Source organism: Mastigoproctus giganteus, chromosome 4, assembly GCF_048544385.1.
Source record: "Mastigoproctus giganteus isolate SK-2022 chromosome 4, ASM4854438v1, whole genome shotgun sequence".
Lineage (NCBI taxonomy): Eukaryota > Metazoa > Arthropoda > Arachnida > Uropygi > Thelyphonidae > Mastigoproctus > Mastigoproctus giganteus.
Genome location: NC_143578.1, coordinates 92,846,574 through 92,859,252, shown reverse-complemented (window position 1 = coordinate 92,859,252; position 12,679 = coordinate 92,846,574). Strand labels below are relative to the sequence as shown.

Below are 12,679 nucleotides of genomic sequence, written 5' to 3'. Positions count from 1 at the left end.
AAAGAGATTGTGTTCGGTTTGGCGGTTATGTTTTTCTTTTTGTCGTCAACATCCTGAAATCTTTCCTTTGAGGAAGTCTGCTGGTGCTAGATTGGAACAGTAATGTCCTCGCATGTGCAGAATGGGCAAAGGCATTGTCATGCAACAAGAACCAGCTGCCTTTCCATCGAAATTGCAGACTCACCCACGAAATGTGCTTTGGTAGTTTCTGAAGCACCTATATGTAGAATGCAGCACTAATCCTCTCCCCTTCAGATACAAATTCCCTGTGAATCATACCGTTTGTCAAAAAACAATCACCATTGTCATAACCCTGGACTTCTATAAATGAAACATTTTGGACCTTGGTGATGATTTGGAAGTCCGCTGCATGCTCTGACACTTTGTCTCTGGGTTGTACCGAAACACCCACCTCTCTGTTGCTTCTGCTCGTGTGTGTGCGGCTGAGTGGCACAAATTTTGCACAGGCCTTCCTTTTCCCTAAATCATGCAGAATTTGACAAATTGTCTCCTTATTCATATCCAACTCATCAGCCATCATTCTGAGGGTGTCAAATGATCTCTTGCCACAATTTTCCAAGCTTTTGCAACTCTGTCCTTATTTCGAAAGGTTGACTGATGCCCACTTCTTCAATCATTATGAACATCCCCATGTCCATCTTTGAACTGTTTCTACCATTTAAATACACTGGCTTAACATTACATCACTATAAACAGCTTTTAACATCTTGCCATTTCTGTTGCAGATTTTCTTAGTTTAAAGCAAAATCTAATATTTGTTCATTGCTCTAGTGCAAGATCTTGACAGTAACCTACTAACAAAACTGGTTATTACTTGCAGCCTGTCAGCCTACTGGATAATCTCTGTACAACCAACTGTTGGAGGAAGATTGAACTACAACATATCACTTTAGTTTATTTTCAAACTCACTGAACGTGACTGCACCAGTCCAGAAATTGACTGATAGCTATGTAGAACATGCAAGCTGTTACTGTTGATTTGGTGGTCAGTAATAAATAACTTTCACACTCTTCACAAAGGACTTTCTTCTTAGTAGCCTCAGATCAGTGGTGGCTTTTTTGTGTGTGTACATATATACAGAGCAGCTTCATGTAAAGCCAAGCATATTCTTCTTCATTTCACTAGTGTTTGGTTGCAGTTTTCAACTGCCTTATAATGATTTGTCTTGGAAGTAATACACTACTTTTCAAATTTCTTGTAGAGTGAAAACATATTGTTCTCTTTCAAATTATTAATTTCAGTCTGAATTAAATTTATGTTTTGTCTTTAGCTATCAAACAAATGTTCCACACTAATTGGCATTTGTATGTGGATTGTGATGTGTTTCTTAGTACAAGCAAACCTATGAAGTCAAGTGCGTTTCCTAGTCTGTGGTAAGTAAGAGTTTACCTTTGGAGTTTCAACAGCATATAGCTTCAAACTATAATTCATCCTGGGTGTGGTATTTTTTTGTTAAATTATAATTTCTTTCACTCTTCATGGTGAAGTAGGCTGTAGTAGTAGGGTGAAGCATTTATGTGTGGTTTTGTCTTATTGTCTTAGGATGCCTTTTGTCTTATGGTTTTGTTTTAGAATGCATCCACTCTGTAAAATGGGAACTTAAAAATAGTTGCAGAAGAATTACGGTAGAACCTCAAAAATCTAGTGTACAAACTCCAGCACTTTTTGAATATTTCTTTGAATGCAGTTGACTGTATGAGGGCAGAGGCAAAAGTAAAGCTAGCTAGATTTTAAAAAAAGCACTGCAGTTGACAAATTTATGCATTAATGCTCCATTAAGAATTTCCAAACACCAATTTTTTTTTCTATGCATATTTCCTAGAATGTATGTCATTGTTACTGTATATTTGCATTGTATAAAATAATTCATTTTGCAAGACATCAATATTCGTTCACAGCACAGTACTTAATAGTATGGTGGTATGTATTTAGATTTTAAAGTGATTTGATTGCTAAAATCATATTGCACTATTTACAGCTTATATTAAAAAAACTGGACATTTGCAACACCCATATAAGAGCAACATTTGAACCTGCTACCTTTATTTCTTAGGCAATTATAATACCTACTGGTCTAATCAAAAAGTATGGGTTAACATTTTGGCTTAATGGTGGTGAATATCATTCTTAGGAGATTATGGAGGATCAAAGCTTCTGTGTCATCAAATAAAAACAATTATCCCTGAATGCTTAAGCTAATAATAAATATATACATATTCTACATATTCATATAGCTATCAGAATCATTTTTATTTTAACCTGATAAATCAGTAAAGTGTTCCCTTGTTTTTTTTTTTTTTTTAATTATGTAATGATAGTTTTAAAGGAGCAATATATATTTAATTTATGCTTATGTATTTCAAAGTATAAAATTTCAAAAAATTTATTATGGGCATTATGAGCTTATAAATATGTGGGATGTAGTGTGTTATGGGAGCCAATTTTGAGGTTTGAGACCTGCTATCCAGCCAACAAAGTAATATCAAAACATCAAATATAGATTTGTATACTGAATGTTCCTTTTTATTACATACTTTGATTTTCATCATCTTTCGTTCACCATACAAACAATAGTAGGCATTTAACAAAAGAAATACATTAATCTTTCTGCCAAAATTAAAAGCAATACAGGAATTTAAATATTATCTTCGCCCCCCCCCCCCCCTACACACACACAACATTTCTGATTAAAGGTGTGCATATTAACTGCACTGGTATGCATAATTTTGAAAAGCTAAAAAAAAAAAAAAAAAAAAAAGGAAGAGCCCTTGTCGTGATTTGGAAAATATCTACACTATTTTTTAAGGCAAAAATGGATATAGTTTAATGTAATGAAATCTCTCCCTTATTATACTACCCTGTCTAGTTATTTACAGGTCTAAAACGTTTCTGTACAAGTAATGAGCAGATCAGATAATCCTGAAAATAATTTGTGTATTCTTGGATACAATCTGTAATGCACTTTTTGTCTTTGTTTTCCTTGGTTAACTTAAGCAAAACATAACACCATTGTCATCTAGACTAGCAATAATACTGGTTTTGTAGAAACAACCACACAGTTCAATGCAACCTTAAAACTATATGAAGAAGGTATTTTCATTATTCCTGTACACGATGAACAAGTAGAATGACAAGAATGGCAACCTGCAAATAAAAAAGAACAATTAACTACAATACTTAGTACTTTAACAAAAAAAAAAAAAAAAAATACCTCTATTTATACACAAGATTCAGCCACAAAGTATTAGTGGTGCAAGAAGCCTAAGGCTTATGCTGCACCAGACAAAAGGAAAAAAAATACACAACCTTTGCATTTCCCTCCTGCTGTAGGTAACTCCAGTAATTTATAACATGCTGGCTAGAATTAAAACTCCCTGCAATCCAGTTTAAATGCTTTATAAGTTGCTAATGTGTTAATATAATCTAAACCAACCAACAGTAAATTCTAAGTGGGAAGCATTCAAGGAATTAATCATGGCAGCTACTAAACGTTTCATACCTATTAAGAAATATTGTTCAAGGTTTAGGCCTAAATGGTTATCAAATGAACTAATGAGACTCGTGACAGAGAAGAAAAATGCATGGGATGCATATAACTTATCAAGCGACTCAGAAGCCTATGGCAGATATAAGCTACTCTGTAATCAGGTCACAAAGGAGGTTAGGCGGGCGAAGCCAGATTACGAGAAATCTTTGGCAAAGGATGCTAAGAAAAACAGAAAGGATTTCTTTACTTATATAAACTCTAAAAGGAAGGGGATGAACCTGATTGGTCTACTTGACATTGATGGTTCGAGTGTTGATGATTCTGCTCAGATAGCAAACAAACTGAATGAGTATTTTGCATCTACATTCATGCATGAGGTTTGAAAATGGTAGAAGGTTATCAAATTGTAGCAGGATACTTAATGATTTTCTAATAACTGAAAGCAAAGTGGAGGAGAAATTGTTGAAGTTAAACATAAGAACAGCACCTGGGGTGGATGGGATCTATCCAGTTATATTAAAGGAGGCGGCAAAGCAACTAAGCAAACCCTTAGCCATAATTATGAGAGCATCCTTGGACTCAGGGGAGGTCCCCACGGACTGGAGATGTGCAAATGTTTCCCCAACTCACAAAGGGGGATCGAAGGGTGACACGAGTAATTACAGACCAGTTAGTTTAACTTCTGTTCCGGGTAAAATAATGGAGTCACTGGTTAAAGAAGCATTGCAGGATCATCTAGACAAGACTGCAGCAATAATTCAGACACAGCATGGGTTTGTTAAGGGAAAGTCTTGTCTGACAAATTTGATAGGATATTATGATGTGGTTACAAAAGAACTGGATGCAAAAAATAATTTTGATATCATATATTTGGATTTCAGGAAAGCTTTTGACACTGTTGCGCATGGAAGACTATTGTACAAATTGGAGCAGAATGGTATTAAAGGTAAGTTGCTACAATGGATAAAAGGATGGTTAAGTGGGAGAAGACAGAGGGTGGTAATCAATGGGTGCTGCCCTTCATGGACTAGTGTTATTAGTGGAGTCCCACAGGGTTCGGTGTTAGGTCCACTGTTGTTTTGTATATTTATCAATGATATTGATGAAGGTATATCAGGCTTAATGTCGAAGTTTGCAGATGATACAAAGGTTGGCAGGGTTGTTAATGACAGTGTGCTACTGCAACAGGATCTAGATAATTTGGGCAGATGGGCTAAGAAGTGGCAACTGAAGTTTAACCTTGACAAATGCTAAGTACTGCATATGGGTAGAAGTAACCCCAGAGAAACGTACCAAGTGTGTGGTACTACACTTAATGTGGTAGAAAATGAAAAAGACCTGGGAGTAATTGTGCAGTCAGATATGAAGTTTTCTGAGCAATGCAGACAGGCTGCCAGGGCAGGTCATGGGGGTTTTGTCAATGATATATAGGAATTTTGCTAGCAGAGAAAAGGAGGTGATTATCCCTCTGTATAAGGCAATGGTCAGGCCACGCCTTCAGTACTGCGTACAGGTCTGGAGGCCTCATTTTAGGAAGGATGTAGTTTTACTTGAGCGTGTACAGAGCAGGGCAACAAGATTGGTGAGGGGAATGAAGGGATCCTCTGAACAAGAGAGGCTTAAGTTTTGCAAACTGCAGTGGCTGGAGAGTAGCCACCTGCGCGGTGATCTGATTGAGGTGTATAAGGCCTTGAATGGGTTGAGTACGCTGAATTCCGATGGGATCCTTCCACTTGTTCAGATTACGAACCTAAGGGGGCATAAATTCAAATTAAGAAAAGACAGATGTAGAATAGATGTGTGGAAATTTGCCTTTAGCCAGCGGGTGGTTAATTGCTGGAACAAACTTCCATCTGTCGTTCTGGAAGTTGACAGTTTAAATAAATTTAGGGAGGAACTGGACAGGCATTTGAAGAGAATAGCGCGATTTTTTTTTTTTTTTTTTGACTGATGCTGCACTTGCTTTCTTGCATCACATGCCACTACTAGTACTACTACACACACCACGTTTTATTAGGCCATAACTCATCAGTGAACTGTCCCCTTCAGTTCTTCCCTGATCCCATTGTTTTGTTGCTCTAGTCTGAGGCATGATTTCTGTTTAAATTTGATATAAACAGAATAATACGCTAAACTGAGAGAAACCTAAATGCAGTAATATTTATTAGACTATGAAGTTTAAGTTATACATATCATGTTATACTGTTATATTTGTAGAGTTTTGTATTAGTTATAGGGTCACTAGAAATAATTTCTTAGCTAAAACAAAAAAATATACATATGCCAACCTATACATATATACTTACCACAATTAAAACCCTACAATTCCACTATTATATGCTACACTACACTATTAGTTACATGATAATACAAAGGGTACTAGGAAAGTTTTGCAATATGACGCAACAATGAATCACAGGAAGCTGCTTGTTGCTGCATGTTGAGACATGTTCATACGTGCATAGTAGCCGCCGCGCCAAGTCGATGGGCTCAGTTATTCATTAGTAGTGAGAGTGTAAAGTGCTTGCGATGGCATCGTGGTCATGAAATGAGATAAGGACAGTTTTGCGGTATAATTTCGTGCGTGGTTTAACCATAGACCAGTGCTTAGAAGGAATGAATCTTGCACTAGATGATGATTGTCCACATCGTACAACGATATTCAGGTGGTATAGAGAATTCCAAAGGGGAAATTTCACTCTGGAGGATTCTGAGAGGCCGGGAAGGCCACGAACGTCAGTTACGGAGGAAAACGTTACTGCTGTGAGGAAAATGCTTGACGAAAACAGGCGAGTGACCTACCAACAGATAAAGGATACTTTGGGCCTAAATGCACCAGCAATTCGTTAGATTCTGCAAGATCATTTGCACGTGAAGAAACTTTGTTCTCTCTGGGTGCCGCATCAACTGACTGAAGAGCAGATGACACGACGTGTGACTTGGTGCCGGGAGATGTTAAAAAAGTTTGATAAGGGACAATCTCGGTATGTGAACAACATCGTGACAGTTGACGAGACTTGGCTGTACTATTACGATCTGCCGACCAAGGCTCAAAACAAAGTTTGGGTCTTTGATGATGACGATACACCCGTAATTGTCAGAAAATCCCGATCTGTAAAGAAGAAAATGATAGCTGTATTTTTCAAATCGAGTGGAATTGTGGAACGTGTCGTTTTGGACACGCAGAAGACAGTCACAGCTAAGTGGTATACTGAACAATGCCTGCCTAAAGTCATTGGATCTATGAAGAACCTGCGGCCAAAGTCAAGAATGGACACCTGGTATCTCCATCACGAAAATGCTGCAGCTCACCGCGCCAAAGCCTGCACCGAATATTTGACCACGACAGGACTGAAACTTCTCGAGCACCCTCCCTACAGTCCAGACCTTGCTCCCTGCGACTTTGCACTGTTCCCGCATGTGAAAATGAAGCTAAAAGGGAGGCGGTTTTCCAGTGATGAGGACCTTCTACGGGCTTGGGACAACGAGTGTGCTTTACTCCCTAGTGAAACTTGGCAGAACTGGTTTAAACATTGGTTTCGGAGGATGGAGAGGTGTATTGAATGTAGAGGAAATTATTTTGAAAAAATTAAATAAACAAAGCTGTATTGCAAAACTTTCCTAGTACCCTTTGTATATTTGTGCTAATTCATTGATACAAAAACTCTACAAACAATGTTCTACATTATGTTCTGTGTTGGTTGTCTGATGGCACCCGGGGTTCCCTCCATCTCCGCTTACGTTATGTACTATGTGATAGTGATAAAGTTTAGTTATGAAAACATTTGTATTGGTATAAATACTGAGAATGCACTTCTACAAAACTAGGTAGAAAGCTCCAAGTATTGTCTATATCAGGGGTGGCCAACGAGTTGATCGCAGATTTAATTTCGGTTGATCACAACGAATTTTAAATATACAGTCATCCCTCGATTTGTGCACCTTGTGCAATATAATTTTTGAGATGATAGATCGCGGCACATTTTGAAGGAAAAAGATAGATCACATCACAAATTAAGTAGGCCATGCCTGGTCTATATCAATATTATAATAATGGCGGAGATTGAAACGTTCTTATTGATACAGCACAATGGCAGGAGAAGTAGACTGATTTTTTTTTAAACAATTGTTAAGTTCAAGTAAAGAAGAAATGCACCAATTTAATCAGAGTATCACATATAATTACTATACTACTAATTTTAAATCAAAAGTTACAAAAAAAAAAAAAAAAAAAAATTTAAGCAATAAAGAAAGTTCCACTTAGTAGTTCCCAAAAAAAGCTGCATGTCCAGATATCCTCATTCAGCAGATATGTCGATTGTTAACCAGTTTGAGAATGAGAAAAGAGAATAATGTCTGAAGACAACATTCCTTTCCTTTTGGAGAATGAAAAATCTGAATGTTATTGAAAAGTTCTTTTTAAACTAGACTGATCTTTTGAAATTGTAATGTTAGCAATGAGTTCTTTAAAGTATTGCACTATGAATAAACAACACTTTTCTTTGAGAAACTGAACTGACTTTTACCAAGTTCACTTATCACTTAAATGGACATATGAAGGTATCTAAGATACAGGATATATTTACTGTCAGATGAAACTTACATTTTAATCTTTATAGTTTACTACACTGAAGTATAAGTTACAGCACACAATAAATTTATATGTACAATAAAAAAAAAACAGTTATTCCAAATTCATGCAACACAAATTGTAGGTGTTCATTTATTGTTGACAACTTGATGGAATTTGATTCTAACTGTTACAGTAGCAGAAATGTTCCCCCTCCACCAGATTCCCAACAGTTGTTTTGTGTTATATGCTACTGGGTTTTGTTTACAATGAGGGCAGCATCATTTTCCTAGGCACAGTACACATTCATAATCAAACATCTACGAACCTCAGATTTTTAACTGTTGTACTATTAAAAAGGAGTGGTATACACTAACAAATGACTCGAATGAGTACAATGAACAATTGTACACTAACACTAATGTTATTAGTGGAGTCTCACAGGGTTCGGTGTTGTTTTGTATATTTATCAATGATATTGATCAGGCTTAGTGTCGAAGTTTGCAGATGACACAAAGGTTGGCAGGGTTGTTAATGACAGTAATGGCAGTGTGTTAGTGCAACAGGATCTAGAAAATTTGGGCATATGGGCTGAGAAGTGGCAACAACTGAAGTTTAACATTGAAAAATGCAAAGTACTGCATATGGGTAGAAGTAACCCCAGAGAAATGTACCAACTGTGTGGTACTACACTTAATGTGGTAGAAAATGAAAAAGACCTGGGTGTAATTGTGCAGTCAGATATGAAGTTTTCTGAGCAAATGCAGACAGGCTGCCAGGGCAGGTCATGGGGTTTTGTCAATGATATATAGGAATTTTGCTAGCAGGGAAAAGGAAGTGATTGTCCCTCTGTATAAGGCAATGGTCAGGCCACACCTTGAGTACTGGTACAGGTCTAGAGTCCTCATTTTAGGAAGGATGTCAATTTACTTGAGTGTGTACAGAGAAGGGCAACAAGATTGGTGAGGGGAATGAAGGGATCCTCTCACCAAGAGAGGCTTAAGTTCTGCAAATTGCAGTGGCTGGAGACTAGGCACCTACGCGGTGATCTGATTGAGGTGTATAAGGCCTTGAATGAGTGGAGCACGCTGAATTCTGATGGGATCCTTCCGCTTGTTCAAATTACGAACCTAAGGGGGCATAAATTCAAATTAAGAAAAGACAGATGTAGAATAGATGTGCAAATTTGCCTTTAGCCAGCGGGTGGTTAATTGCTGGAACAAACTTCCATCTGTCGTTCTGGAAGTTGATAGGTTAAATAAATTTAAGGAGGAACTGAACAGGCATTTGGAGAGAATGGTGTGATTTTTTTTTTTTTTCTTTTTCTTGACTGATGCTGCATAAACTCATACACTTGCTTTCTTGCATCACATGCCACTACTACTACAAACTTCACTTATCTTTAGTGAAGTTTGTAGTAGTAGTAACTCCAGAGAAACTTACTAACTGTGTGGTACTACACTTAAGGTGGTAGAAAACGAAAAAGAACTGGGAGTAATTGTGCAGTCAGATATTTGAAGAATTACTGTAAAAGTCACCATTGAATCAAATTTCAACAATAACTGTTCAAACATTATGTCCCATCAAATGTGGTGAAGAGCTTGCTCTTACATTTAGGAAGGAGGACATTCAATACTTATTGTAACCTGTTATAATTATATATGCATAATAATAATCATTGAAATGAAATTGAAAATATGCTATGGATTTCATGTCTTTTCAATCACCTTATGTGCGTGCGTGCGTGCGTGCGCGCGCGCACACACACACACACACACGCCATAAGAACTATTTCCTAATATGAAGTAGAGTAAACCCCCGCTATTCGCGGTATCTGTATTTGCGGTCCCTGATTTAATATAAAATGAAACCTAAAAAAAAAAAGTGAATTTTAAAGCTCCGTGAATATTTTCCGCCATAAAAAAACGTGGCTAAAATTATCTTTCTTGGTCAAAACAACGCTCAGCGGGTGGGGGGAGAGGGGTGACAAAATCGCGAGCGTGGATGTTTCTCGCTAATCCTTGTTCAGTATGTGTTATGCGCTTGTGGAAGGTTTCATCGTTTGCTTTTAATTTATATGCTTAAAAATTTAATAAATTTATAAATTGATATGCTTACAAAAGTGATAAATCTACGGTTTTGCAGTGTAAAACAGACTTTTTTGAGTGTGTTAATGGAAGAAAGTGACTTTATTGTGGACAAGTTCTTTCTAACCCGTACAAAAATATGGCTACGAATAACAAGAGAAATGGGAAAATATGAAAGAAGGTGATGACATTAGCGAATAAAATTGAGTTATTAGACAAAATTTCTAATGGTGAAAGTGTCTCCTCAGTGACAAAACATTATAAAATCAATGAGTCAAGGGTACGATCAATCAAAAAATCGGAAGAAAAAAATCCACCGTAGTGTCCGTGAAAACGCGCTAATTGCTTCAAAAATTTGCTCTGTAACTTGTGATGTTAAATTAGAAAAAATGGAAAAGGCTTTAAATCTGTGGATAGAAGACCAAACTCAAAATAAAATTCCGTTAAGTTCACTGATCATTTGTGAAAAGGCAAAACTCCTTTATCAACACCTTAGCGAAACTGGTGATAGCACTGGCGGGATAAGTTTTTTTTGCTAGCAAAGGTGCTGGTTTGAAAGATTTGTTTGAAATTTCTAATAAATATTACATTTAATATTAAATTGTTTCTTATTTTCATTTCGATGCCATATGCTTGCATTTCACTATGTACTATCTATGTACATATTCATATTATGAAGGTACATATAATACATACATAGACAAAATTTTAGACTAGTTTTTCTTATATATTTCATACTTTGGAACGGAACCCCTTTATTACTATGGGAGCCATAACTCAGTATTCGCGTTTTCGGTATTCGCGACATTTCTCAGGAACGTAACCCCCGCGAATAGTGGGGGTGTACTATATACATCCCATGTTCATTAGATCAAATTCTGAAGTTAGAAGAGATACCAAGATTATTCAATATCAACTGCATTATAACAACCTACTATGTCCAACATAACCTTTAATGTAGCTTTTCAAATTTACATATATTTCATTTTTACCTACCTTATATTGTCCATACTTGCTCACTTTTTCAAGCTGGTTTCTGAAGAAGATAAAATATGAAGATCTTCAGCTTTGGAATTATCCTTATTTGTAGCAAAGGAACTTGCATCACAACAGTCCGAATCATCGGAGTGGAAGGATAAAGGTCGTTTCCTTCCAGCAGGACTAGAAGTTTGAAAGATGACATCTGAATTATTTATACTGTTTTTGGTGTACATAATTTTACTGAATGACACACAGTCAGAGTTGTTTTCACATCCACGTAGTGGTGGCAAAAAGTCACATAAAGCATTTTCTTCCAATTTACAAAGTTCTGACTCACAGGAGGAACAATTCAGTTTGGCACTACATGAAGAGTGAAAGTCTTGAGACTCTATGGGTGGTGTCAATTTAAACAATGGAGGTGAATGCAAGGGCCTCTCCTCTCTATCACTTTCTTGACAGTCTATATCATAATTAGGGTCAGAATGGACGGAGTTGCAACTGAGGAATGGGTTATCATCATTTTCCAAAGATGACAGTGATGGGGGAGAGGATGGCAACTCTGGAGAGACTGAATGAGGAGATATAGCCATTTCTGCTGATATATCTGATCGAGCACTATGCATTCTAACCAAAGTCCTCCGCAAGAGAGTAGGTGAAGCTGGAAGGGAATGGGAGGATTGGCGCCTAAATATTGCTCCTTTTCCCAAACCTGCAGACTGAAAATTGTCATCAGGGGTGACTGGAGTACCAGGAGGAGTCAGACAACTTGATGGCGATGGGAGCTCAAATGAGCAAGAAGGAGATAGTTCCTCACTGTCTTTCTCTATTTTGTCTAGTATCTTCTGGCCGCCTTTAAAGCAGGACAGTGAAGCAAAAGGATTATGTGCAGTATTATTTCTCCGATAGTGGGGATCAACTTGAGATATAGCTTCTCCAATATCTTTAGGAGTAACAGCTGCTTCTTCCATTAAAATCCCATTGGACTTCATTCCTTTTTTATCACGTATAGTTTCCATTTCATCATCCTCCATTCTCCTGCGCCAGTGAGTAACTAAAGTAAGAAAAAAAAAAAATTGCAAGTCAATGTTTGTATTTTTTTTATTTATAAAAATAAAAACACTAAACCATGTAACAAATACAATAAATTCCCGATGTAGTTAAGGTTCAACTAGGCAAGGTGAAATTTTTCTCCTTTGTACCAAGCCACCATGGTATTTTTTTTGAATTTGAGACTAAAGCAAGTGATAGCTGAAATTGAGCTGCTGAAAATCAATGTTTCTGGAAATACGATCTCTTTTCTTTTCTTGTGTTTAGTAAGTAGTTTTAACTGTCCTAATCATATATATATATATATGCTAAGGATTTAATAAGTTAAAACTAAATAATTGTAGAAGGCTTTGTAATTAGTGATTTTGGCACTAACATCACATAATTAGTACTTGCAGCAGCATAGTACATTGCAGTAGTAACTGCATTGTTTTAAATTGTAGTAAAGAAAGTAGCTAGAAGGTTGTATTTATGTAGGTTGGCAT

The 12,679-nt window shown here is 36.8% G+C and overlaps 2 protein-coding genes across 6 annotated transcripts in view; one reads left to right on the top strand and one right to left on the bottom strand.

Moving 5' to 3' along the window:
* The window catches only part of Fdx1 (Adrenodoxin-like protein 1, mitochondrial Ferredoxin 1), a 141,547-nt gene that overhangs the window by 104,187 nt on the left and 24,681 nt on the right, over positions 1 to 12,679 (top strand). The gene's annotated exons all lie outside the window — the stretch shown is intronic.
* Positions 2,835 to 12,679, bottom strand: part of cdi (serine/threonine kinase) — a 242,961-nt gene continuing 233,116 nt past the window's right edge. For all 5 annotated transcript variants that reach the window (XM_090372811.1, XM_090372814.1, XM_090372813.1 and 2 more), the window contains 2 exons: positions 11,163 to 12,198; positions 2,835 to 3,166 (listed from right to left, as the gene is read on the bottom strand). In XM_090372811.1, coding sequence (XP_090228937.1) covers positions 11,183 to 12,198 — 1,016 coding nt within the window. In that variant the 3' untranslated portion in view covers positions 2,835 to 3,166; positions 11,163 to 11,182. The remainder of the gene's footprint in view (positions 3,167 to 11,162; positions 12,199 to 12,679) is intronic.